At 36.6% G+C, this 24,595-nt stretch overlaps 1 protein-coding gene across 8 annotated transcripts in view; it reads left to right on the top strand.

Moving 5' to 3' along the window:
- Nucleotides 1-24,595, top strand: part of ABI1 (abl interactor 1) — a 103,780-nt gene that overhangs the window by 74,423 nt on the left and 4,762 nt on the right. Inside the window, exons 4-11 of one of the 8 annotated variants that reach the window (XM_049777787.1) lie at nt 1,316-1,330; nt 2,214-2,314; nt 6,812-6,952; nt 9,403-9,503; nt 10,380-10,460; nt 15,520-15,693; nt 19,783-19,869; nt 24,367-24,552. In XM_049777787.1, coding sequence (XP_049633744.1) covers nt 1,316-1,330; nt 2,214-2,314; nt 6,812-6,952; nt 9,403-9,503; nt 10,380-10,460; nt 15,520-15,693; nt 19,783-19,869; nt 24,367-24,552 — 886 coding nt within the window. Of the gene's footprint in view, nt 1-1,315; nt 1,331-2,213; nt 2,315-6,811; nt 6,953-9,402; nt 9,504-10,379; nt 10,461-15,516; nt 15,694-19,782; nt 19,870-24,366; nt 24,553-24,595 lie in introns of all 8 variants that reach the window. The other 7 variants (XM_049777786.1, XM_049777789.1, XM_049777788.1 and 4 more) reach the window with 7 other exon arrangements.

Here is a 24,595-nt window from a genome sequence, read left to right as displayed (position 1 = left end):
ACTGTACTACTTCTTTTTTTTTGGTTGGGGGCATACCTGGCAGTGCTCAGAGTTTATTCTTCTTGGCTCAATGCTGAGGGGATCACTCCTGGCGTGCTCAGTGTACCTGAGAATGCATGCAAGGCTAGCATTCTACCTGCTTTACTTTCACTTCAACCCCACTTTAGGACTTATTTTTGAGGAAAAAGGATATTGCCCAGGGCATAGGGCTTAGTGCACTGGGATCACTCCTGGCAATACTTACGAGACCATATGCAGTGGCAGTGCCAAGATTTTAAGCTGGAGTCAACTATGTGCCAGACAAGCTCCTTAATTCTGGTACTGGCCCATTTTAGGTCATTATATCTTGTGTGTAATTTGGTCATCATTGAAAAAAAGTAGGTGTTTGGATCAGCAATTTTTCTACAATTGAATTTTGGCTTAAATGTGAAGACAGCTTTGAATTAGAGTATCATGTAATCATTTTACTGTTATTGGCCTATTATAAAGAAGAGGTTTTCAAACCCTGTTTGTTTATTGCTTAGAATCTGGATTAGCAGTTGCAGTCTCATCATGATTTTGTTTATAAAACCTGAGGTGGCAAGTCCTGGACTAATTTTGGAAGCAACTTCTGAGTTTGAATTTTAAGTTTATCCTTTTTAAGCTCTTGTTTGTTTGTTTGTTTGCTTGTTTTATTGGTTTTGGGCCACACCCAGTAATGCTCAGGAGTTATTGCTGGCTCTGTGCTCAGAAATAACTCCTGGCAGGCTTGAGGAACTATATGGGATGCTGGGGCTCGAACATGGTTCGTCCCGGGTCTGCCGCATGCAAGGCAAATGCCCTACTGTGTGCTATCACTTCAGCCTCAAACTAATACCATTTAAATAATGAATGCTCATAATTGGTCATTCATTATATGATAGTCTTAGGTCTTATATATCTGTGTGTATTTAGATTAGCCCTTTAATTTGTAATAGTACTTATTCATATCAAAGGTCTTTTAAAAAAACAGTCAACTTTGGTTTAGTTGGATTAGTCCCATAAATTAGCTTGGTCTAATAAGATATAATACTGACTTAATAAATTATTTGATCTACATGAGATGAACTTAATTAGGTGGTAGTTTTTTGTGTGACTATGTTCTCTTGAAAACTAAATGACAGATGAATGCTTCCTACTGTTTATAGATAACTTTTTCTTTACATAATTTTGAAATATGGCTGTGTAAGTAAGCACTTATTAATGTAATTGTGTGAGTATAAAACTGTCCTGTCAAGATGCAACTTATTTAGAATTAATTTTTACTTTTTCCCCCTCTCTTTTTGCCAACATAAAGTGGCTAAAAGCCAAGGTAAGAGATACTACTTCTCATTTGATCCACAGTATTACCTCTATATTGATAGAGGCTGCAGAGCCACTAAAATTTCAAAACTTCCTGTGTCTGTCTGCTTTCCTCCTATAGGATTTATGTAGATTAAATGTACTCAAACTCAGTTTAAATCAGCAACATTTAGCTTGAATGTATTAATATATCAAAGATATATTGACATCTGCATTTATATAGGAACATTAATTTTGCTAACATTTATTGCTTTGCTCATTTTTGATAGTTGCCTTGCTTTTATTGACTTACAATTAGGAGGTTTCCCAGACATCAAACATGGCTTTGTTATTGAATTGTTAGAATAAAGATTTTTTTTTTCAGGGACCGGAGAGATAGCACAGTGATAAGGCGTTTGCCTTGCAAGCAGCTGATCCAGGATGGATGGTGGTTCGAATCCTGGCATCCCATATGGTCCCCTGAACCTGGCAGGAGCGATTTCTGAGCACAGAGCCAGGAGTACTCGTGAACACCGCTGGGTGTGACCCAAAAAACAAACAAACAAACAAACAAAAAAAGTGTTTTTTTCAGATAAATTATTTAGAAAATTGACAGTTTTTTTATCTATATTCATATATGTATTTCAAAATTATTGAAAAACTCAGTATTTGAATACAGATAAGTTTGATAAACTATATGCTATATGCTTAGCAATAAGTTATAAATTTAATCATATGATAAGCCAAGTGTAAGCAGTTCTTGATTTGAAAAAAGTGTCAAAGTCTGTTATTAGAACTGTCTGGGAATCCTTCATATTCTGATATTAAAAAAAAAAAGAGGATAAAACCATCGTGTCATAACACCAAGAGAACAAGTTGATACAAAAATAAAAGCTTTTCTTTCCACATTTTAGCATGGAAATAACCAGCCTGCAAGAACTGGCACATTGTCGAGAACAAATCCTCCTACTCAGAAACCACCAAGTCCTCCCATGTCAGGCAGGGGAACATTGGGGTAAGAATCAGATACATTTTATAAGAGAATTTGTTTGCTAAAGGGAAAGATGTATCTTCAATTTTAGTGTGTGTGTATGTGTATATATATGTATCTTTATACATATATATGACTCCTTGAGATGAATTCTCTTTGTTTTTTTTTTAAAATTCATTTTGGTTCTTATTTTTATGAATGAATGAATGAATTTGAGAGTCTTGTAATATTTTCCAATGAAGTCTGTACTTGAGAAGTCTTTTTATACTTACAAATGAGCTCATAAATAACTTTCTTTAAAAAAGAAATAATAGGATCTGAAGGGTAACTGGGGACATTGGTGAAGGGATTGGTGTTGGAACATTGTACACCTGAAACTGAGTCATGAATAATTGTATAACTTTGTAATTCAGAGTGTTTCAGTTAAAAAAAAAAATAAAAGAGCTTGGATAGAACTCAAGTTAGGCTGTATGCATAGCCAGTGAGGTCTTGGGTTCCATCCGTGTTATTCACTGTCCCCTCACCCCATCTATATATGTAAAATACATATATCACACTTTTTACACCATAAATAAGTGTAGATTTACATTTATGATCTAAATTTACCCCAATCAAAATATGAAATGGGCTATAGAATTCTATATGGTATCTTAAACTATATTCACAACATTTATTACACAGTGGTGTTTTTTTTGTTGTTGTTGCTTCTTTCTTTTTTGCCACACCTAGTATTGCTTAGGGTTTATTACTGGCTCTGTACTTTGGAATTGCTCCTGCCAGTGAAGCCAGGGATTGAACCCACATCAGCCACATGCAGGCAGGTTCCCTACCCACTGTAATATCTCTCCAGCCCCATGCTTGTTTTTTAACTGAAACAAAATACTTATATTAAAAGAAATTTATTTAGAGAAGTGTGAGGAGAAAGTGAGTTGTTTCAGGATGACCACAGGCTTCAGGATGGAGACAGTCAGCTTTCTGTTTTGTGTAGCTTGGTTGCAGCCTGCAGATCTTTGATTTCTCTAGTAATTTGTACCTTTAATTCAAGGATTCTTTACCATGATTAACTTTACTGTGCTTCTGATGTTTTTTTAAGGACCTCTCATACTAGACTAACTTAGGAAGTAAGGCCAGTTGTTGAAGGAAGAAAGATAAGAGTTGGTGGCTTCCTTCTTCCCAAGTCTTAGTGTAGTGAAAATGTTACACTTAGTGTGACATTTCTTTTATTTTTTTTTTTTTGGATTTTGGGCCACACCCGGTAATGCTCAGGGGTTACTCCTGGCTATGCGCTCAGAAGTTGCTCCTGGCTTGGGGGACCATATGGGACACCAGGGGATCGAACCGCGGTCCGTCCAAGGCTAGTGCAGGCAAGGCAGGTACCTTACCTCTAGCGCCACTGCCCGGCCCCATTAGTGTGACATTTCTAAAAGTTATTCACCTCAACTAAGGAACTAACTTAACTAAGGAACTTATTTTTGCTGGTGAGTGGGAAATCATCGTTTTATAGTATTAACAGCCAACAGCTTTTTTAGCATCCTGTTTTCCTTTTTATTCTATAAATTCTTTGTTTCTGAAAAGTCAAAAGCTATATATTCAGACATTATAATATAGGACAAAAACACCTATTGAAAAGAAACAACAAGTCACACTTGCTGCTACCAGTGGGAAACAGGCCCACTGCACTAGTTTCAGGCTCAGCCCAGATGTCAGAAGTCAGTGCTGCAATACCAAAGCAGCAGTTTCAGTAGACTCCCCCAGAGATCTCCCTGACAGCGATGGGACCTCTGAGAACCGAGTGGAAAAGATGCATTCCTAAACTACAAAAACAGCGCAGAAACCTGCCACAGGTAGTGGGTAAAAATTGTAATCTTGAGTACAGCCACCATATAATATCTCTGATAAAGACTTTAGAGTGGAAATGCTTCGGATATTTAACAAGCTCAAACAAACAATGGAACAGACAGCCAGTAAGACATAGGACATGAGAACAGAAATTAGAAAACTATAAACAGACATGTCAGAACTAAAGACTTGGTAGATGAAATAGAAAGCTCGCAGGAAGGCCTCATCAGCAGAGTAACAGCTGCTGAGGACAGAATCATTGAGTTTGAAGATGAGACACAGAACCTTCAGACAGCAACACAAGATGGAACAAAGCCTAAAAATAAACAAACAGCTGACAAGAGAACTTTGGGATGAATTCATCAGGGACCCAGAGATCCAAGATGACAACCTCGAAAAAAAAGTAACAGTTAAAGACATTATTGTTGGGGCTGTAATGATAGCACAGTGGTAGGGCATTTGTCTTGCATGTGGGTGACCCTGGACGGACCCGGGTTCGATCCCCGACAGCCCATATGGTCCCCCGATCCTGCCAGGAGCCATTTCTGAGCACATAACCAGTAGTAACCTCTGAGCCACCATAAGGTGTGGCCAAAAACCAAAAAAGAAAAGAGAGAAATTATCATTATTGCTAACAAATTCCCAGAACTGAGAGTGCACACACCCATATCCTGGATGGTCAGAGGGTACCAGCTAAAAGAGAACCATATAAAAAGACTTCAGGACATCCTAATCAGAAACGATAGGTATAGAATATTGAAAGCAGCAACATCCAAGGAAAAAAGTACATATAAAGGAACAACCTTAAGATTTACAGCGGATTTTTCAGAAGAAACCCTTCAAGCCAGAAGACAGTGGTGGGATATGGTGAAAAAACTCAATGATGGAGTAATGCTTTCACCTGTAATGCTTTACCCAGCTACTCAGCAGATTGGAAGGCATGATACAAAACTTCACAGATAAGTAACAGCTTAGGAGTTTCATGGACTTTAAATTATCTTTATAAGAACTAAAGGGGCTACTTTAAGATAAGATGAATTCCACAGATATGTCAAGTTCCTGTAATCTATGGCACAAAACTCCATGACAATAATCTCTCAATACAATGGGCTAAATGCACCAATTAAGAAATACAGAGTAGGGGGCCGGAGAGATAATACAGTGGTAAGGCGTTTGCCTTGCATGCGGAAGGCTGGTGGTTCGAATCCCGGCATCCCATATAATCCCCCTGTGCCTACCAGGGGCGATTTCTGAGCCTAGAGCCAGGAGTAACCCCTGAGCACTGCCGGGGGTGATCCCCCCCCCCCCCAAAAAAAAAAGAAATATAGAGTAGAAGGATAGATTAGAAAATTATACCCAACGTTCTGCTGCTTTCAAGTAACACGTTTGAATAGTCAAAGCAAACAGTTAAAGCCAGAGGTTGAAAGGTTTTTGTAAATCAAATAACTCCCTCAGAAAGGCCGGATGGCCATACTAGTTTCATATAACATAGGCTTCAGGCTCCAAAAAGTCAAGAAAGTTACTTCTTGATGATCAAGGGATATATAGTATCAGAAAGAATTTACACTCCTGGGGCCGGGTAGGTGGCGCTGGAGGTAAGGTGTCTGCCTTGCGAGCGCTAGCCAAGGAAGGACCGAGGTTCGATCCCCCGGCGTCCCATATGGTCCCCCCAAGCCAGGGGCGATTTCTGAGCACATAGCCAGGAGTAACCCCTGAGCGTCAAACGGGTGTGGCCCAAAAACCAAAAAAAAAAAAAAGAATTTACATTCCTAAACATTTATGCACCTAATGAAGGCTCAGCAACATACTGAAAAATAAATGGCACCTTATCTTGATCGTTGTTTAGGGGCTGGGAAAATGAAACAAAAGACATGATTGCATGCTTTGCATGCAGGAGCCCTAGGATTAAGACCTGACTTTACATGGTCTCCCCTAAATAAGAGCAGAATGTACTCAGCCATATATTTTCATACAGAGGTAGGTAGTAATAAATAGCAGAACAGATTTAGCTTTCATAATATAAAGGGTAATGCTTGTGGATGACGAATCTTGTGAATACTGTATATTTCATTTTCATATTATTGAACATTAAAAATTATAGTGGTTATTTTTAGAAATAAGATTAGAATTTTATAACATTGTTTTCAAGCCTTGCATGCGACTGACTGGGGTTTAATTTCTAGCACCACATACGGTTCACTGAGCACTGCCAGGTATAAGCCCTGACCACCACAAGGTGTGGCCCCAAAATAAACAAAACCCCAAAACAATCTTTTTCAGTGATATTTCTGAGAAAGGGTAACATGTTATTTTGTATGTTAACAAAATTCAGGGGCTAGAGTGATAGCACAGCGGTAGGGCGTTTGCCTTGCATGTGGCTGACCCAGGACGGACCTGGGTTCAATCCCCGGAATCCCATATGTTTCCCTGAGCCAGGAGCAATTTCTGAGCACATAGCCAAGAGTAACCTCTGAGCGTCAATGGGTGTGGCACTCAAAAAAACAAAACCAAAAACAAGCAAACAAACAAATTTCTATACTCGAGAATTTTTAAAAACTTTTTTTTCTTTCCAAAAAGATTGTTTTATTTGACTGCAATGGGGTAATCCTAAATTGGGATTGTCTATATAATTTTCTTTTTCTTTTTAATTATTGCTGCTTCTCATAACCATATTCTCTTTAGACGGAATACTCCTTATAAAACCCTGGAACCTGTTAAACCTCCAACGGTTCCCAATGATTACATGACAAGTCCTGCTCGACTTGGCAGTCAACACAGTCCGGGCAGGACGGCCTCTTTAAACCAGAGACCCAGGACACACAGGTAAGCTTTCATGTCGAGGCTGCGTAGTTCTGACTGATAAACTCCCATAAAGTTCTGTATCAAAGGCAAAGCATTACTCTCTGTTGATATAGAATGTGAAAATTGTAAATAATAATGTTTAATATATTTTTATAAACATAGTAACTTGTTTTCTTAAGGTTTTTTTTTGGGGGGGGTCTGTCTATTGTCAGGATGCTAATTTTGCTTCATTTTGACTTGACAGATACACATTATAGAATGTTTTAAAGAGCAAGCCTTGAGTGAGATAGTTCAGAGGGCAAGAGCACATACTCTGCATGTAGGAAAGCCAGATTTGATTCCTAGAAACTGAATGGTCTCCCCCAGCACCAAGCCAGAATCACTTCTGGGCCTTATTTTATCCAAACTGTATGCCTCTGTTCCCCAACCCTAAATAAAATGAAAACGTTTAAAAATGAGTAAGGATATTATTTAATTTCTGGACTAAAACGTTAAATACCAAAATTACACAGGGCTGGAGCACAGTGTTTGCCTTGCATGCTGCAGACCCGGGACAGATCCAGGTTTGATTCCCAGCATTACATATAGTCTCCGAGCCTGCCAGGAGCAATTTCTGAGTACAGAGCCAGGAGTAACCCCTGAGCACTGCTGGGTGTGCTGGGTGCTCAACCCCCTCCTCCCCCAAACAAAAAGGACAGAAATTATACAGTGTGATTTTAACATTTTAGGAAGTTGGTAGCAAGATATATTTAGCGCTAAAGAATATCTTGAGAGCTGCTGTTAGTATATGAATTGTTTTCTTTAAAATGTTGTAGGAATCAGTGAATTTTGAAAATCTGGTTTTGGGGAGATAGAGCAGAAGTTAAGGCCTTGCACTCAGCTGACACCTGTTAAACTCAGTCCTCTCATACTGTTCCCTGTGCGCTGCCTGAGCAAAGAGCCAGCAGTAGCCCCTGATCACCACTGGGTGTACTGGCAAAACAAACAGAATGCCTGGTGATTGATGATTGATGCAAATTGAAAACACACCTGTAACCACTACTTAACCAAGAAAATGGAGCATTTCTAGTAATCACAAGCCCATTTCCAATTACTGCCTCTATCTTCTCTCTCCAGCCTCCCCCCTTAATTTTGGGGCACTTTTGTGAAGCCAGAAAATTGTATTATGTAACTTAATATATTTTATTACTCAGTTTTACTTGTCATTAATGTAGGCGAGGAACCCCATACTTGATTTTTATTAAGCTTTTATTTGGTATTTTAGAGAAACTACAACTTAGAAAACTGTATTTTAGGATTTGTTGTCCATTATGGAATCTATTACTCAGGTTTGTCATTGTGGCATATGAAAGGAACTACAGGCAACATGTATATCAGTAACTATTGTGTTCCAATAAACTTTACATATATAAAATGTATATAAAACCATAAACACAGATATGCTCATGTATGTGCACACACAGACATAGAATTAAAACATGTTCTAATTTCCCAGGTCTTAAAATTTGGGCTTTGGGGAACTGGAGAGATTATAATGGTAGGACACTAGCTTTGCCTGCAGGTGATTTAAAGTTTAATTCCTGACACTCCTATGGACTCTGTATGGCTTCCCAAGCTTCACCAGGAGTGATCCCTGAGCACAGAGCCAGGAGTAAGCTCTGTACCATTAGCAGTGGCCCAAAAACCAAAATCAAACAAAAAACTGGATATAGGCGAGATTTTTGCCTCTTAGTTGCCAGTCATTAGGAATTGCATAATAGGTAGTATTCGTACACATTTGAATTATGGTACTCAAGGGAGATTGCATGCTTTAGTTGTGTCATTGGAGATTACTGGCATGTAGGATTCATGGTTTGCTGATTGTCTGCAAAGTAGACCCTCCATGGCTAAGCCTCTCCTCCCTCTAACTTTGTTTTCTAAGGGGCACATTTTTTCTTTCTTTTTTTTCTGGTTTTTGGGTCACACCCGGCAGTGTTCAGGGGTTACTCCTGGCTCTATGCTCAGAAATCACTCCTGGCAGGCTCGGGGGACCATATAGGATGCCAGGATTCAAACCCCCATCCTTTTGCATGCAAGGTAAATGCCTTACTTCCAGGCTATCTCTAGCCCCTAACTCTATGATTTAATGTTTTTCCATTTTCAGCTACAAGGTGAACAACACGATTCAAGTCCACTTCTGTTCATAGTAGGCTTTAAATAAACCCTTATTGACATACTGTACAAAACATTTTATTGGTCATTCATTTCTCAAAAGGGAGATTTCTTATGATAGTTTTGAGTACTAGTTTTTATTTAATTAGTTTCGAATAGGGTGAGAAATACACTGAAGAATAAGAACTACTTCAAGTATTAGAATTATATCGAGCAGTTACATTTTTTTGTCATAAAATGGCTCTAAGTTGATTATTACAGGTTGAGTTTTTGTGGGGGAATAGATTTCTTGAATTCCTTTTTTACTTTCTTCTTCATAGTGGAAGTAGTGGAGGAAGTGGAAGTCGAGAAAATAGTGGAAGCAGCAGTATTGGCATTCCCATTGCTGTGCCAACGCCTTCACCACCCACTATTGGACCAGGTATTTGATTATTCTGTTTTAATAATGCTATCAACTGCACTTATACTTTAGTTAGATTAGATAAGACTTAAATTTATGTGATTGCTCTTATAATAAAGATTAATGACACATTTATAAGTTTTAGATTTTGTTTCATAGTCTTCATAATTTTACTAGTTTTTATCCACATATGTGTGTGTATATATCTGAATATTTTCTGTGCATATATATGTATATATATCGCACATGTTAAAGAGCTTTATTTGGCCATTCACGTTAGATATACTTGCTTTGGGCATTAGTGGTAATCGGAATTCTTTCCTGAACGTATGATTGTTGTTGATATTCCACTCAAAGGATAATATGATTATGTGCTAAAAGATTGTTTTACCTTGTAACCTACTATTTCAACTCTGGTTTTATCTTGTTCTGTGACTTTACTAAATATGTATGCTAGTCAGTACATATTTTAGTAAAATGCTATGAATATAAAATTGAATAAAGACAGGAAAAGTTCTTTTGCTTGTAGGTTGTAAAAATTTTTGAGAAATCATTACTCGGTACTCAACTAGCCCCCTTGATTTTTCGTAATGGAAGTTAAGATTTTAAAGGTTAAAAATAAAAATTTTAAAGTGTGACATTAAAACTTTTAAGGAAAAAATTTTTTTTAACTTCTCAGAGATGAAAGTTACATTTACAGGTCTGAACTCAGTGGTCTTTTTTACTTGCTAAAATTCTTACTCATTTGAACATGCTTTTACATATTGGTGTCTCTCACGTTCTCTCTCTTTTTTTTTTTTTTTCTTCTTCTTTCTAATACATTGTACTTTCTGACTGTTTCGGAATGTTTAGTTCTCTTTCTTGCACTCTGACCTGAATTATAAACTATTTTATTAGAAAACATTTCTGTCCCTCCTCCTTCTGGAGCTCCACCTGCACCACCTCTTCCACCACTTCTCCCAGTGAGCACTGTGATAGGTGAGACTGCATAACCGTTGGAGTGATTTAACTTACTTTGCATAATTAATAATGATGAACTCCTGTTAGATGCTACTTTTTATAGTTATGAGGTCGTAGGTGTTACTACAAAGGTTAAAGTATTAAATCTAATTTGCACTAATTTTTTCTGGGGGAAAGCCTCTGAAGTTACTCAGAAAGCAGATACAAAAATAGTTTTCTCTCAAAAATCAAACATTGCTATGATTGGTTTCTAAAACAACTTCATGTGGATTACATTTGTTTAGGTTTTCCTAGGAAAATTATAGCAGTGATTGTTCACAAGATTTCGAAAATAGAACAGTATGACCTTTTTTAAAATTGAAATTTGATTTGGAACTCCCTTGAACTTCCATACAACAGTCAAAGGATTAGTATGCAGATGGGGGAGTAGGAAGAATAAAAATGGAAAAGCAGGATGAGGGAATAACTCAAGGGGTTGGAGTGCATGCTGGAACCCTGGGTTCAATCCCTGGCATTGTATGGTCCCTGAGCACCACTGAGATCAGCCCTGAATCACTGAGCCAGGAATAGCTTGTAAACACTGTTGGGTGTGGCCCCAACACCAAAACTAAAAAAAGGAAAATATTGATGTGCGGTGTGATATTCTAGGCTTTTCTGCTGACTAGAATTTGAAAAACTCTGATAAAGTACTGTACTCATAGCCTCAAGTCTAATTAATAATCAGGAGAATGAACAGTAAGACTGCTGTGAAATGCTGTTTTATGTTCAGCACTTATATTAAAAAGTAGAGAACTCTGCTAACAAATAATAAGGATGTGTAGTAATAGGAAAATATATTGGTGGTAGAAGTTTGTTAGTTTTTATATTAGCTTTAGAAAGGTATCCCAAACCATACTATCTACTTAACGTATTTTTTGCTCTATAAGACACACCTGACCATAAGATATGCACATAGTTTTTGGACAAGGAAAACAAGAAAATAAATTCTATATGTGGTGGTGAAAGTGCTTAATGATTACTCATACTATGTGGTATGTCTGCGCAATAAAGGAGGCGCAACACTGCGGATGTCAAGTGGTTAGTATCTGTTCAGGCTTCAGCTCCAGGTGGCATTTGCTCCATAAGATGCACAGACATTTCCCCCCCATCTGCTGTTTTGAGGATGTGTGTGTCTTTATGGCACAAAAACATGGTATAACCTAGAAATGAGTTTCTGTCCTAGATTTATCAGTTTCATGTCTGGACATTTATTTCATGGTATTGGTTCTCAAAAAATGATCACAGAACCTATGGGGGTTTTGAGGATCTCTGTGGGTTTTGAGTGTGTGTGTGTGTGTGTGTGTGTGTGTGTGTGTGTGTGTGTGTGTGTGTGTGTGTGTGTGTGTGATCACAGAACCTATGGGGGTTTTGAGGGTGTGTGTGTGTGTGTGCGTGCGTGCGTGCGTGCGTGCGTGTGTGTGTGTGTGTGTGTGTGTGTGTGTGTTGGGCCACAACTGGTGATACTCAGGGGTTACTCCTGGCTATGTGCTCAGAAATCGCTCCTGGCTTGGGACATGTGGGACACATGAGAATGGAACTGCAGTTCCTCATAGTCTAGCGCAGGCAAGGCAGACGCCTTATTGCTTGCGCCACAGCTCTGGCCCCATCTTTTTCATTTATTTTTTAAAGTGAAGTAAAACATTTTTATTTAAAAGAAATTTACTTAGAGAAATGTGAAGGAAACGTGAAAAATAAATATTCAAGAGAGAATGTAAACTTCTCCAAAAGGAAAAAAACCAAAGAATACTATCTTACTTAGGTTGAGAAGTGGGCCAATCTACAGGACAGACAATGTGCCTCGTGGAGTTCTTTAGTTTAGAACATTATTTGTAATATTAAGATTTACTTTTTTATTCTTACTCTATTGCAATATATTAGAATTTTATGGATTCTGAATGATATAAAAGTCACCTTTTGACGATGGGATGTTTATTCATTTTTCATGTATTTTAGAAATTAGATAGTTTTAATCTTTTAAAATGTTTGTTTATGAGACTAGAGCGCTAGCTCAGTGGCAGGGCATTTGCCTTGCTTGCATGCCCAGGAATGACCACAGTTCAATACCCTAGCATCTCATATGGTCTCCCTAGCCAGGAGTGATTTCTGAGTGCATAGCTAGGAGTAATCCCTGAGTCACTGGGTGTGGACCCAAAACAAAAAATAAAATAAAATAAAATAAAATAAAATGTTTATTTGGGGTGAGGCTGGGCCACATCGAGCAGTGCTCAGAGCTTATTCTTGACTCTGCTCTTGGGCTTGTCAGGGCTGAGGGGACCATATGTGGTTCCGGAGATCAAACCTGAGTTGACTGCATGCAAGATGGATGCCTTATAACGTTTTAATTTCTATCATGATAATTACCTATCACTATAACTCATTAACAAAATCTTTGAGGAGCCCCTAAATAAAATGAAAATCACATTTTTTAGTGGCTTTCATAGTCTAAACAACATATAAATACTATGTGGGAACTAGTAAGAAATGAAAAATTTCAATTACCAGTATTTTTCCTGACTTAGTCATAAACACTTCAGGAGTATGAGTTCAGCAACCCTGTGGAATATACAAACTGTCACGGTGAAACTTTTTTTTTTTTTTTTTTTGGTTTTTGGTTTTTGGGCCACACCCGGCATTGCTCAGGGGTTACTCCTGGCTGTCTGCTCAGAAATAGCTCCTGGCAGGCATGGGGGACCATATGGGAGGGATTCAAACCAACCACCTTTGGTCCTGGATTGGCTGTTTGCAAGGCAAACACCGCTGTGCTATCTCTCCAGGCCCACGGTGAAATTCTTAATTGAATTTCTGATCAGTATTCTAGAGAAATTTAGGAAATACATTCACAGATGGTTATTAAAAGCATTAATAGCAGAATTCTGGGTGCGACACAAAACTAATAGTAGAAGGGATTTATAAATTGTAGCATATTCACATGCCAAAAGCAATGAAAATATATGATATACCCATATAATGAATAGCATAGATGGATCTTTAAAAGTATCAAAGGAAAAACACAATAGCTTATGATCATTCTTTTGTAGAATTTAATAAAATTGCTGAATATTAATTGTTTAAAATTGTGATGATTTATGATTTAAAAAGAAACACTACCATATGAAGGAATAAAGTTTAATACAACCCTTGTAGAGATCCAAAAAGAATGTATAGGAAATGTCAGTATGTTAAATTCTATTTCTGAGAGCTGACCATTTATCTTAAAGTTCTTTAAATAATATTTATTATGCATGTCAGGTGTATGTGAACAATTATAGTCATCATAATCATATTGATTTATATAACCATATGTGTAATTTATATATGCACACAAGTTACATAATGTTTTGTGTCTATATCAGTCATGTTCTTTGATTTTATTTCTGCATAAAATATTAAAATAGTTCAAACTAAAATAGACATAGTTTGAAACTGCCAATTGTTATTTAATTTGAGTTGCCAGAAAATGAATTTTATACACAATTTATCAATTGGAGAAGTACAAGTTACTTTACAGAGTTTTTCTTAAAAATAGTGTAAGGATTAATTTTTGACTCTTATGAAATATATAACATGTTAAGAAACCTATTAAAAGCCTTCATTGGGGGGCCAGCGATAGGGTGTTTGCCTTGCACACAGCCTACCCAGGATGGACCTGGGTTCAATTCCTGGCATTCCATATGGTCTTCTGAGCATGCCAGGAGCAATTTCCGAGCTCAGAGCCAGGATAACCCCTGAGCACTGCCGGGTTTGGCCCAAAAACAAAAAAACAAAAGCCTTCATGGCCAAATGAAAAAGTCATAATGACTTGCTAAATTATTTAAAAACATGTTTCTATTTAGAAAATGAACAAGTAATGTTTTAGTGACTGCGTATGGCTTGGGAGCTCCAAAGTGTTAAATTTTAACACTTCTTTCAACGAACAATTACTGCTATTCAGTTTTATCTAATATTTTGTGTGACCTCCTGGTGAGGCTAATTTGTACAATTGAATGAAAATTAACTAGTATATTGTTTTCTTATTGATCATGATTAGATGTTTGGGTGGGGCACAAAGATAATATTAATCTTTCTTATCTTTGGAAAGTCCAGTTAACTTTAGAGGCTTTGGGTTCTATTAACCCTTTAAATATTAAACATTTGAAATGTTGGTAAAGGTGATGCTGAAATCAATTTAAACATTATAATACTTTAATCAGTTTAGATATGCATGGTAGTTTTTAAGACTTTGCTCTGGGTATAATATAAAAATATCCCCCAGGTCTGGAGAAATAATAGACTTTTTGTACAGATCTGCCTTTTTAAATGTTTACTTAAATTTTTACCAGTTTTGTTATAACAAAAATTTGATTCCTAGGGAAAATTTCTTTTAGAAACATGAATATGCATATACCAGCTAAATCCAATATTATATTCTGTGAAACTGGAAATTATACTTCTCTTATAAGAAATTCTACTCTCAAAAAAAAAAAAAAGAAATTCTACTCTGATGTATTGATAAAGCTGCTAATATGAAAATTTAAACAATATGTGGAAAATATGTTTAACAGCTACAAATTTTCACTTAACCTGGATTTAATTTGACTGCTTAGATTCTTATCTTTTGTCAGTTTTGACAGTAGAAAGGAAAAGGTTTTTATGTTAGATTCTAATAGATTGATCTAGAAACAGATGCTCTCCACTTAAATTGAGCTTTCTGGTAGTCTTTTGGAGAGACAGTTTACCTATGAAAGCTAGATATTTTGATTGCCCCAAAAAGGATGCATAGAGTAACAAAATATTATTTGAAAAAAATGGCAACTTAAATTTTAAGCTTAAGAGTGTTGTTTCTGCAGCTTTCCACATATTGTTTTTTCCTTCTGTTTGTGACTTCAAAGATAGACCTTTTTGAGTTTTATCTTTCTTTTTCTCTTTATGTTGGCTGTATGGGCTTTTAGAAGTAATCAATGTTTCTTACTGAGAGTCCCCTCTCATTGTTCTGCTCTGTGAAGTGGTATACAATGCTCAAGTTCTTTGTTGGTTGCCTTTGACTAATGCTTTTCAGCAGCCCCGGGCTCAGCTCCTGGTTCCCAGTATGGCACAATGACCAGGCAGATTTCTCGACACAACTCTACCACTTCTTCGACATCTTCTGGTGGATACAGACGAACTCCCTCTGTGACTTCTCAATTTTCTGCTCAGCCTCATGTTAATGGAGGTCCACTTTATTCTCAAAATTCAAGTAAGCTTGTGTTCTGCAGGCATACAGCAACAGTGGAGCTCCTTTTGAAGGAAATTATTCGAAACTGTTATTCTTGCCAGTGATAGACAACAATTAAACCATACTTTTTCATATATTTGCTTGGCAAATTAGTCCTTGAATTGTGCTATTTTAAGAATATTAGGGGCCCGAGTGGTGGCGCAAGCTGTAAGGCGTCTGTCTGCCTTGCATGTGCTAACCTAGGACGGGAAGCCAGGAGCTATTTCTGAGCAGATAGCCAGGAGTAACTCCTGAGCATCACCGGGTGTGGCCGAAAAACAAAACAAACAAAAAGAATATTGTCTCTTCCTCTCAAGGAAATTCTGACTTACCATACATATTAAATTTTAATATGCTTTAATATATTTCTATTACTGTAACTGAAATAGAAAAGCATTAAAGTTGAGATCATTTATTTTTTAAATAATAGTAACATCAAAACAGTATGAAAAGTTTTAATTTTAAGTCATAATTGCTGGCTATCACTTTTGTTAACCTGTACTGAAATAAGTTCAAAACCTTTTTAAAACATTTGTGGTGTCTGCTTATTCTGTCTATAATTATAACAGTGGGAAGGATTTTCTTTTTATTTCTTTCTATTCACCTTATATTGCACATCTCAACACTAACTGCAATTGATGTTTAAAAGCTGATATAATCAGAAAATAGTCTGGCTTATAGTAACAGGAAATTTGAATTGTTTTAGTGTGTGATTTTAATTTCATAGAAAGATGCTTAATCCAAAAAAGTCAAAAAGATAAAGAAATTTGAAGTCAATCTATTTGTTATTCATTATTTGTTATTCCTTGGAGGCAGTGAATATTGGACATAGATTGAGCCATCCAAGGAGATTTATTGCTACTTTCTAGAGCTGCATGATTTTTTTAGCTTATTTAAATATCACTATTCATTTACTTAAGAGATTGGTTTAAGTTCCTCTACATTGTAATGTACATTCTGAATATATATATATATATATATATATATATATATATATATATTCAATATCTGGGGAGAATTTAGAGTTAATGATTATATTGTGAACAAAATACTAGAGAGAACTGAAAACTATTTTGTCCTAAAGTTCAAAGTTTCACAAGTAAAACCAAAAGTCATACCTGTTTCCAGGCTAAAATTTTCTTCCAGTTGGCAAAGAAGCTTTAGGATACAAAAAGTTAGCTCACATTCTCCAGGTCTCCTTTTGATATTGACAGGTATTTAGTATCTGAAATTTCTACAGATTGTTCATATTAATCTCACTATTTTATGAACTCTCAAGTTTTTTTATTCTCTATTTTTAGATCTCATCTTTATGTTTATGCTTTTCTTTCCTCACTAAGATTTACTCTGTAAATAGCTTTTGCAACTCTTCACCATAGTATCTATTTGTGTAGTTTTCACTTTTTGGGGTCCCAACTGGCAGTGCCTGGGGACCTGGGAACACTCCTGGTAAAGTTCAGCAGCCAGAGCATGCGATTCCAGATCTAATTTGGCTTATTGTGCTCTTATCACTTGAGCCTCACCATTGGCCCCTTGTGTAATTTTATTTTTAATATTACTTGGGTATTACTGTTTTATCTCAAGAGATTTTTCACTACCAAATGTCCCTTTTGGATATTGTAAAGCAGATTCAGTCTCATTTTGGATATGTATTATCAGATTAGTTATCTTTCAATGAATACTATGGGTGTTAGAGTTGTAGTAGAAGTTTGTAAAATGTTTTAGTGTTTTTTGTTTTTTGTTTTTTTTTTTTGGTTTTTGGGCCACACCCGTTTGACGCTCAGGGGTTACTCCTGGCTATGTGCTCAGAAATCGCCCCTGGCTTGGGGGCACCATATGGGACGCCTGGGGATCGAACCGCGGTCCGTTCCTTGGCTAGCGCTTGTAAGGCAGACACCTTACCTCTAGCGCCACCTTCCCGGCCCCATGTTTTAGTGTTTTGATGTGCATAATATTTCCCCTTCTCTCTATGTGATAAAATAGATTATCATGGCTTTCTTTATAGTATCTTTTCCTTTACCTATTAACTCACAAAGCTAGTTACTAAGGGTTCATTCTAAAAGTTTTCCTGTATACAGAATACCTGGATGAACGGCGATCGGTTTGAGTGTCAGCTTGAATCGAGTATTACTGACATACAATGCATATTAATGCAGTTATATCACCTTGTTCAGTTAATGGTTATTTGAACACTGAAGCTTTTCCAAGTTTTTTGCTTAACAACAAAATTTGTATGTTACATTAATAAAACAACTTTTCTTTCTTTTTTTTTTTGGCCACACCCACTGTCTCTCTGGGGTTACTCCTGGCTCTGTGCTCAGAAGTTGCTCCTGGCAGGCTTGGGGGACCATATGGGATGCTGGAAATCGAACCAGTCAGTCCGGGGTTGGCCACTTGCAAGGCAATATGCCTTACCCGCTGTGATATCTCTCCAGCCCCTGAAACAATTTCTGAATGAAATTACTCTTGGGAAGAAATAAACTTTTTCTCTGTCATCTATGTCATTTCTGTTGACTACTAGGAAACTGGATATTGCTATCCGGTTCTATTGATTTTTTTTTTTTTTTATATTTAGCATTTGTTGGCAATTACCATAAATGAGACAAAGTATCAACATGAATGTTTATCTCCAATTTTCTACAAGTTTTAATATATTTGCTGCCTACATAAGTTTTTGAAAACGTCTATCCTCTGCAGAAAAAAAATTGCAATAGTGCAAATAACTATTTCTTTCTTTTTTTTTCTTCTGGTTTTTGGTTTTTGGGCACACCCAGCGGCACTTGGGTTACTTCAGGGGTTACTCCTGACAGGCTCGGGAAAGAAACTATGTGGAATGCTGAGGATTGAAACTGGGTCTGTCCTGGGTTATCCTCATGCAAGCCAAATGCCCTACTGCTGTGCAATCACTCTGGCCCAAATCACTATTTCTAACCTGTGAGGTTACACTTAAGTTTTATTTTTTAAAGTAGTAAAAAGTTACTTTTGATGTATCATGTCCCATGTAGCTCATATATGGAATATGAAGCACTTTTTATTGCATAGTATGTTTAGGAATATATCTTTAAAGATAAAATTACCAGAAACCAGAGTTAGTTACAGCAATTTGATCCCTGGCACCACAATTGGTCCTACACTTCCAGGTATGACTGATCATTAAGCATAGAACAAGGAGTAAATCCTGAGTGTTCCTAGGTATAACCCAAACCACTACCACCCCATCAGATTTTCAGTTTAAGAAATAATTATCGGGCCGGGCGGTGGCGCTGGAGGTAAGGTGCCTGCCTTGCCTGCGCTAGCCTAGGACGGACCGTGGTTCGATCCCCCGGCGTCCCATATGGTCCCCCAAGAAGCCAGGAGCAACTTCTGAGCGCATAGCCAGGAGTAACCCCTGAGCGTCACAGGGTGTGGCCCAAAAACCAAAAAAAAAAAAAAAAAAAAAAAAAAAAGAAATAATTATCATGTTTTACAAAGGTTTTTTCCTGGAGTGGTGTGTATAAATTTTAGGTGTATGATAAAAACGATTTTAAAGAAAATCTGTGATTAATCTCTTATCCCGGCAACCTTCCATAACACATTTGTTTTATTTATTTGGGTTCTAATTGCTCTAAAGGTTGACATTCATTAGGAAATAGATATATGGTATAAATATGTATCTATATGGAAAGATAGATACGTAGTAGACACAATACCCTGGAATGTGTTTTGAATAAAAAAAATTGTTTTCCTTAGAATTTGAAATTTGCATTACATAAAAGTGAATATTACGACAAATTTTTAAAGTAACCCCAAATAGTACACCTGTAGGGCTAAATTAAATGTGTTCTTTATAAAAGTAAACAACTTACAAACTCAGCTTTACATTTGCTCATGGGAAATGAACTTGTAGAAGATTCTACGGGTTTTTGTTATGTTGGTTTTTTTTTATTTTGTTTTGTTTTCTTTTGTTTCATTTGCAAACTGTTCTTTGCATACTTATGTTTGTGGTCTTTGTAACTGACTTCTGCTTTTTGTTTGTTTCCTTTTCTTTCCTTTATCTGTTTTACTTCCCCCATACTGTGTTGTTGCTACCAGTTTCTATTGCTCCACCCCCTCCCCCTATGCCTCAGTTGACTCCACAGATACCTCTCACAGGCTTCGTGGCCAGGGTGCAGGAAAACAGTAAGTTCGGAAAAACTGAGCTGTCAAAGAGTAGAAGCTGTCTCCTTATATAGCATGCATGGCTGATGAGTCATCATTTTCCTTACTTTTATTGAGAAGCTAATCTGGTCTTGAAAATAGGTGCAGATATGTTGTTCCTGAAACTGAAGAGCACGAGCTTCAGTTTTTTCTCTTGTGTGCATGATTACTGACCCATATAAATTCCAAAACTGCAACTTTTCTTACCTATTTACATGATCTAAAACATGAAATCTGATCTTTGTAGATTCTTGACGAAAGGTAATCAAACACAAAAATTCAAATTGTGGGAGTTGGAGTGATAGCACAGCGGGTAGAAAGTTTGCCTTGCATGCAGCCAACCCAAGCTAAATCCCCGGCATCTCATACAGTCCGGTCGCCCAAGCACTGCCAGGATGACATCTGAGCAGAGAGCCAGGAAATAACCTCTGAGCCCTGCTTCATGTGGCCCCAAAACAAAAACTTCTGATTGTTTAGGAACCACTAGCTTCTAGTATTTAGAAGAATTATAAAAGTTTTGCTCTGTTGCCAACTGATTAATCAAGTTGTGATATTCAACCTACTAGTTGTTATAATATTTTTTGTGCCTTTAGAGCTAAACATTTTTTTTTTTTGTAAAAAGCTTTGTAGGGCTGGAGAGATAGCACAGTGGTAGAGCATTTGCCTTGCAATGTGGCCAACCCAGGACGGACCTTTGTTCGGTCTCCGGATTCAGTCTCTGGCACCCCAGATGGTTACCCGAGTAACCCCTGTGTGCCGCTGAATGTGGCCCCAAAACAAAAGAAGCTTTGTTGTATCAGATTTTCTGCATATTAATTCAGAACATTTAAAGATTGATTTTCAGGATCAAAATGAATTTGCAAGAATAATAAGTAAGCTGCATCCCACAATAGTCATTAGAGAAGTAATAATATATAGAGCCCCATTTGGGCTACATTAAGAACTGTGAGAATTCTAAATATGTAAACCATATTTTATATTTAAATTTTTTAATAAAATAATTTAAAAAATTAATTTTTTTAAATTTAGTTTTCCTTGAGACAAAGTTTGTAAAATTCTTTTAATATATGGATTAGATTATGCCAAAGTAGCTTGTATATTATCTGATTATCTTGAGGTTCTATAATCCTTAATATTTAATCATAATGAATGTTTTTGGACAAAATAAAAAAATGCCAGTTTTAGGAAATGACCTTATTCCTATGTAGCTACTGGATATTAAGATGACATGGTGGTCTTATGATAAGTTGTTTGGGACCATTTCCATGCAAATAAATCTCAGGGATTTGGGGGGAAAATGTAATCTGTGTGGTCAGTCCACCTTCCAAGAGAATATGTTGTGGGCATTCCAATTTAGGCTAACCCCGCTGTGCTATTTTCCACCTCCCTCTAGTCAACTATTTGTTGATTCAGTGTCATGTACTAGGATTTAGCACATACATTGAAAGACAAAGTTCTATCTTTAAGAAATTATTTAATAGGGGTTGGAGCGATAGAACATTTGACAGGTGGGATGTATGCCTTGCAGGCAGCTGACCCAGATTTGATCCCTAGAACCCCACATGGTCTCCTGAGCTTTCGAGGGGTGATTCTGAGGGCAGAGCCAGAAGTAATACCTGAGCCGCCACCAGGTGTGACCCCAAAGCAAACCAAACAACCTCTAAAATTCCTAAAAATAATTTTTTTAAAGCTGGAATAAGAGTCAGAGCCTCCCATGTATTGCAAACACTGTACCCTTTTAACTCACTCCCTTCACACCCATGATTTTTATTTTAAACAATAAAGATAAATTGTTGGTACTTAGCTATAATTTTTTTTTTTTTTTTTGGTTTTTGGTTTTTGGGTCATACTGGCAGTGCTCAGGGATTACTCCAGGCTCCACACTCAGAAATCGTTCCTGGCAGGCTGGGGGACAATATGGGATGCTGGGATTCGAATCAATGACCTTCTGCATGAAAGGCAAATGCCTTACCTCCATGCTATCTCTTTGGCCCCTATAATTTTCTTTTTAACTAAGAGTAAGAGTTTAAAAAACTAAGCTAGTTTAAGATTTGAGATTGCTTACAGCCAAGAATGTTAGGAAATATTTTTAAATAGCTATAAAATAAATACTCATTTAGTAGATCCAAAGTCCATTGACTTAAATTTTTGGTAACTTTTTAAAACTAGAAAATCAGGGCCAGAGCACTAAATAGTATAGCAGGTAGTGTGTTTGCCTTAGCATGTTGCTGATCCCCAGTATAGATCCCCTAAAGCCACCAAGAATGCAGAGCCAGAATTAAGCTCTGAGCACCACCAGGTGTGGCTGCAAACAACAATAGGTGACCTAGAAAATCAGTTTTACTGTTCCTTACTCTAGGTAGTTACTTATATTTAGTTATTGCTAAAATGGCCCATAGTACTATTTTTAGTTTGTATGGCCAATATGCAGTGAGATTTTTATTCTCCTTGTGTTGTAGATACCCAGCTTCATCTGGTATCTATTGTGGTGGTAAATTGTGTGTCAGTATCGTAAATGTTCTTGTGAGATACAAATTTTCTTTTTTTTTTTTTTTTTTTACATATTTTATCATAGCACTCAAAATTGGTTATGATGAATATAACTTGCTAATAAAATGTATTTCAGGTTAAGGCATGAACCTCTGAAAATGCATGGCATTTTCATCTATTTATGATAAAACAAGAAGCATTTTTGGACACCCATATGCTAGCTAGGTTTAGGAAATTAAATCGACCAGACTCTTGCTCCTGTGTATATAAATATAAAAAGTACAGATAAACCGATACAGATGAAGAACATTTGAAAATAATCACACACACACAAAAAATAGTACTTTACAAATAAATTATAAATGCAGTGTAGAAATTAGGCAAACATCTGATTTACACATTAAACCAATATAAGGCTACAGACTGGGTATTTAATGTCCAGGATAGATTTATACTCATATTACCTTCCTTTCAGCAACATTAGAAAGCTCTATGGAAGAGGAATTGACAAAAGTTAGATGGACTCAAACATTAGATAAGAAAATAACTGTAGACCTGTGTGATAGTCACGATCACATTGGATTTGTTTTCTAATTATCTTATCTCCTAACAAGAATAAAATAGGAATCAGAATTAAAGCCACTATAGGAATAGTGCTTTCATCTGCATGTGTTTTAAATCTGGATCTCTTGATTATATTTCCAGCACACTGTCCTACAGAGTACAGTAAACTTTAAAACCTATTTTACAAATATATTATGACCCCTTTTTTTAAAACCACATAAATAGCCCCAGAAATGGCATTTGAGCTAATAGTAAGTTGACACTCTAAACTTCACCCCGTACCACGAACTGTTCTCATTTCTATGTGAATTTGTATTAGAACATTTTCTTGGGCTTCACGAAGTGTTGGAGCACGTTGTGCCATATGTGGGAGGCATTCAGGCCTCAGCACTGTTCAGGTTTGGACCTGAACAATTCGACCAAACCTCCTCCTACCCCCCAAAACAGAAGCTTTTTTAATGTTTTTGATTTTTAAAGAAGTTTGTGCATCAGACATTTAAATTAAGAATTAGTTGTGTGCGAACTTAGAATTCCTTAATATTGGGAGCATCTGTTACCTGATATATTCGTTCAGTGAACACAGTTCTAGACATTTCCCCATGTCTCTGTTTACAACTTTTTTTTTTAAAATCACACATGTACGTACCATAACCATCTAGAATTTCAGATGATTCATTAATTGTTTTTGCATGACAGGATCGTTTCTGTTTTTGTTTTTACATTACATCCTCTTTTAACCATTTGTTTTAAAAATCTGTATTATGGTTTAGAGTCTTAGAAAATTTGATCTTTAGATCTAGTTTTTTCCTCTCATCCTATTTATATATTTTACTTGTTGTAATACAAAACTTTTAATTGTTTTCTACATTAAAAAATTGAGCATTAGTTTGGACATTTTGAAAACAATTCAAAGTTTCTACTTGTTTGGAATTACTTAAGTTTTCTCTTATTAAAATGTAAATGCTAGAATACTACACTTAATAGTAGACCTAATATCGCAACATTTATTTTTTGTCCATTAAAATAAAAATAACAAATACTCTTCCCCTCTGTAGTTCAGTTGACAAAAGAAACATAGGTCTTATTTAAGAAGTGTAAGGGTGACATTTTTTTCTTATCTGAGCCTTGGAATAAGAAAATTTCTTTACCTATGATTCTTAGAAAAAACACAGATATTGTCTCCTAACCTCCTGCATTAATTTGTAGTACTTTCTAATGTCCTAATACCCTTATATTCGCTTGTTTTATTATTGCAAAATTATTCCTAAGAGTAACAGAAGCTTTAACACACCAAGCTTTTATTTCTAATCATTGCATGTTTTATTAGAGTGCATGCTGATATGAATTAGAACTTTCATAAATGCCATTTGTGAATTTCCTTTTATTCTAATTTCTGATTCAAGTAATTACCTCCATTTTTTTTAGTTGCTGATAGTCCAACACCACCACCACCTCCTCCACCAGATGATATCCCTATGTTTGATGACTCTCCACCACCACCACCACCACCCCCTGTGGATTATGAAGATGAAGAGGCTGCGGTAGTCCAATACAATGATCCATATGCAGACGGGGATCCTGCTTGGGCTCCCAAGAATTATATCGAGAAAGGTGAGTACATCATCAAGTTGATGGGAAGGAAGGTAACCTAATT

Source organism: Suncus etruscus, chromosome 7 (assembly GCF_024139225.1).
Source record: "Suncus etruscus isolate mSunEtr1 chromosome 7, mSunEtr1.pri.cur, whole genome shotgun sequence".
Classification (NCBI taxonomy): domain Eukaryota; kingdom Metazoa; phylum Chordata; class Mammalia; order Eulipotyphla; family Soricidae; genus Suncus; species Suncus etruscus.
The sequence above is the reverse complement of the archived record's forward strand: the minus strand, read 5'-3'. Positions and strand labels throughout refer to the sequence as shown.